Source organism: Diaphorina citri, unplaced genomic scaffold (genome assembly GCF_000475195.1).
Source record: "Diaphorina citri unplaced genomic scaffold, Diaci psyllid genome assembly version 1.1 scaffold5496, whole genome shotgun sequence".
NCBI classification, from domain to species: domain Eukaryota; kingdom Metazoa; phylum Arthropoda; class Insecta; order Hemiptera; family Psyllidae; genus Diaphorina; species Diaphorina citri.
The window spans coordinates 2,743-7,136 of record NW_007382872.1 but is presented as its reverse complement, the minus strand read 5'-3'; the positions used below and the strand labels follow the sequence as shown (position 1 = coordinate 7,136).

At 37.4% G+C, this 4,394-nt stretch overlaps 1 protein-coding gene across 1 annotated transcript; it reads right to left on the bottom strand.

The window, feature by feature from the left end:
• Positions 1–2,659: 2,659 nt before the first annotated feature.
• LOC103521571 (protein Wnt-5a-like) lies at positions 2,660–4,141 on the bottom strand (the record flags this gene model as incomplete). The annotated part of the gene is made up of 2 exons (XM_008486682.3): positions 2,660–3,001; positions 3,974–4,141. Coding segments are annotated over 2 exons (356 nt in total), but the record flags the coding sequence as incomplete, so codon positions are not given.
• Positions 4,142–4,394: the final 253 nt, after the last annotated feature.

Below are 4,394 nucleotides of genomic sequence, written 5' to 3'. Positions count from 1 at the left end.
ATGATTTGTAACAATAAATGTTCAGTCTGAAATCTTGAAATCCGTGTCTTCCACACTAAACATAGCGCAGTCGGTGGTTAAAACAGCGACTTTATCATTTGATAGTGTAATAGTGCACCATATTTCACCAATCTTTCACCCCCATTCGGGTGTATTTTCCTCTTAAATTGCCGATGCCGTTTTTGCTAAGACATAGCTGGATATTGTGTAACCTGAGCTGCCCATATGATTGGGCACAAAACTGGAACTTGTAAAAAAAAAAAAAGTTGAAAGACCTTGCACCACTTTATTTGATGACTTGGTATATCCATTCCAACCTAAAAGTTCAACTTGTAGACTGATATTCTTGAAATTTGCATACATTCTTCAAAGAACTTCCTACGATGAGGGAAAGTTTTCTAAAATTGTGAAAGATGAAAGAGTGCATAAGTCTATTTGCTCTCAAAGTAAGCTTAGGGCTGAAGAGTCTCCTTAGGTAATTACCCACTTAGTTGACATTTTAGTAATGGTTCAGTAGGTATTACTTACAACAAATTATCTCTCCTTTAGAAGGTGACAGATATCCTTTGTGACTTTTGAAGCTTTGAAATCTTGATGATGTCTTGATGACTCATTGGTTCAAAGTGTCATCTTCTCATGCCTGTGTTTATTTGGTTTTTATATCAACAAGTCACTATGAACACTATAGGTTGGTAATTTGGTTATTATATCAATAGAGGCATTATGGAGTACCATAGGTACTCATTCCTATGTTTCCTTATTTAATTATTATATCAACAACGACCATCATGGTCTCTATAAGTATAGGTATAGTCAGATAATTTTTACTTTCTATTTTCTGTTTGATGTACATATAGCTATTAAATTCTTTGAATCACCAATCACCAGCTTCATAGAAAAAACCCATGCCCAATTAACTTATCTGAACAGTACAGTAGTACAAACTATAGATAACCAACATCTGTGGTCAAGTTTATTGTAGGTATACATAAAATATTTCATAGCAAACCCATGTCAACTGGGTATTGTATTAGGCTTGCATATTAGTAGTCCTGGGTTTGATTCCTTGCAGTGGCCATTTTTTTCCTTTGTGCTAAATGTTAAACCACCTTCTTGATCAAATTGGTATCATATTAAGGGTACACTTTAGACGTGCATTTATATTACATGTACATAGCTACTCATTTTCCTCACAAGGCTGAGTGAGCCCCACAACAGCCAGTCATGGAATCAATCATTTGAATCAATCCCACTAGGAATCAAACCCGGGTCTCAAATCAAATTTCAATCAATTGAATGCAGATCAGGGGCCCACACCCTACTTTCAAACTTTAAACTGATAAGGAAAACCACAAACAATAGCCGGGGAATATAAAATCCTAGATAAGAATTATTTATGAAAGTTTTAATCTGGATTTGATTATGAACAAAATAATTCCAATGATATGATCAGGTGATTTTTTGATTCACATGTTGATAATAATAACATTAGTTGTATTCCAGTAGTGTTAATATCATTAGAAGTACTCCCAGCTGATGAGATCCAAAAGTTTGAAACAAACAGCTGTCCAGAGATTTTCAAACCCATACCAGTCTTGTAGTACACAGCATATCACAGTATCACATACATAATTACCTATTAAGAGCCAGAACAGGCAAACGTCCTTCGGTGGCTTTTTTTTTTTGAGTTCCCAATTTATTAAATTAGGTACCTACGTATTATTTTTATCGGGATTGTCTTTTGTTAATTCACCGATTGAAGTGATCTTTCAGAATTTAAAATTGGATGCTTTTACATTTAATTTGTTTCGTTCAAGATAACTTTTGAACGACTTGTCCGATTTTGATGACATTTTGGTCTTGTAGGCAATGTAATTTAAATGAGAGTGTTCACACTACACACGACACGATTTTCTTCCGAACGACACAAAATGTCCTGTAGGCAATGTAATTTAAATGATAGTGTTCCCTCTACACACGACACGATTTTTTCCCGAACGACAGAAAGTGTCCCTGTAGGCAAATGTAATTTAAATATGAGTGTTCACACGACACACGACACGATTTTCTTCCGAACGACACAAAATGTCCTGTAGGCAATGTAATTTAAATGATAGTTCCCTCTACACACGACACGATTTTTTCCCGAATGACATAATGTCCTTGTAGGCAATGTAATCTAAATGAGAGTGTTCCCACGACACACGACACGATTTTCTTCCGAACGACACAAAATGTCCTGTAGGCAATGTAATTTAAATGAGAGTGTCCTCTACACACGACACGATTTTTTCCCGAATTTATGATCTTAAAGCTAATATCTATACAAACGAAGATTACACAGAAAAATAATTTAGTTAAAAATATTGGAAGGGATAAAAAGAAGCAGAATAAAGAATAAAGTACCTCAATGAACATCTTATAAAATACAATACTTTTCTAATATTCATAATAGTAATATATAATATAAGATAATAATAATAATAATAATAGATAATAATAATAAGAAGTATAATAATAATAATAATAATAATAATAATAATAATAATAATAATAATAAAAGACTTGTACGGTTCTAGGACTTCAAGAAAATACGGTCCTTTCTGTTGGCCACAAAAGACTTGCACTCCTAGTAATTTTCACGAGTGCGTCTGGCGTGCACATTACATTGGCCGTATTCTATGACTTGCACGGTTAAGGAAACGGCTTGCACGGTTGGCCGTATGACTTGCACAGTTAGGAGAGTTACTTAGTTGTACTGTGCTTCTGGCTTTGCACGGTTGTCCATATGACTTGCACGGTCGCGGGAGGAGTTACTTGCACGTATGGGTTTCGCGCGTCTCCGTGCACTGTTGACACTGCACGTGACAACACCAGTGGAACTTGCAGCGACATCGGAACGTGCGCGTCACCTTGGCCGTGTTGTAGCCGCGTCCGCAACACAGAAGGTGACAGGAGTCGAGCCCCCGGGACGTGCGGTTGCATTCCCGTCCCTGCGTTCCTGGAACAATAGAATAGGATAGAATAGAATAGCTCTGGGTTCCTGGAACAACAGAATAGAATATTGTAGTCGCGTCCGCAACACGGGAGGTGACAGGAGTCCAGGTCGCGCGACGTGCGGTTGCATTCCCGGCCCTGCGTTCCTGGAACGATGGATGAAAAAAAAAATAATAATTACTTTTAATTTGCTTGATCAATGATTAGCTAATCAACTTATTATAATCGAAAGCCATTTAATCTTTGTCACATTTGTGGCCTACATACCAAATTTCAAGTCTCTAGCTTACCGTTCTTGAGTTATTTTGTTTACAGACAGACACACATACACAGACCCCAAAACGTGTTTTGGCACTAAAAACTGATCATCCAAAAATTTGTCCTAATTTATAGACACCTTCCTTCCTATAGAGGATAAGGAAAGTAAAAAAAGAAGCAATAACGGCTCTCATTACTTAAGTTATCGTGTACATAATAACGTCACACGTGGTGGACTGAAAGTTATTTTGAGTGTTTACCATGTTGCATATGTCTCGTTTTTTGTTGCAAGGCGTTTTTTTTTCTATTGCATACCTACCTATTCTGAGTGAGGGCTGGGTTGATGGTGATTATTGTAGCTACTTTAATCGAGTAGCTATCAGTGGCTTTATCGCCAGTGTAAAAAGATTGATGATGCGAGTAGATGAAAATGAATAGTAAAGGAGGAAAATGGTTATGTTGTGATGCCCACAAAAGTTGTGAAGAAGCTCTCTCCTTTACCACAAAGAATTCATGTTTTTTTTTATTATTTTTTAAGAGGTTTGACAGAGGGAACTGTAACTGCTATGGTCTTATCGTCCCGAAATCGAAGAGAGAAGGAAGCCAGGTAGGAGAAAGCCAGCCGTTCCGAGAACGAACATTATCCCATCAGGATAAAATCCGCCCCGGGCGGGAATCGAACCCGCAATTCATGATTTCGATTGGATTTAAATCTTACCCAATGAGCCGAGGCTCGGATTTCGCACACAGTAGTTGGGCGACTCATCAATGTAAACCAGATCGTTGACTGTGGGCCGGGAGAATCGGGGATTTTTCACCTGGAGCTTGCCGCGTTTACTGATGCGCACCTCGGTGGCTGAATCGTACTTATCGCGTAGGAATTCACCTGAAAAAAAAGGGAAATAATCTTATATTATAAGAACGAGATCCATTCACAGTTCATATTTCACACACTGATCGCTCTATCTCTAGAACCACAACACCTAGAAAGCTGAAATTTGGTAGGAATATTCCTTTTATGGTCAAGGTGTGCAATAAGAAAGGATTTTGCGAAAATCTATTATAAATATGTACTTACAGGCAAATATGTATAAAAATAAAATCTGGCCCGAAGGACCAAAAGCCAAAAGTTCTTATAG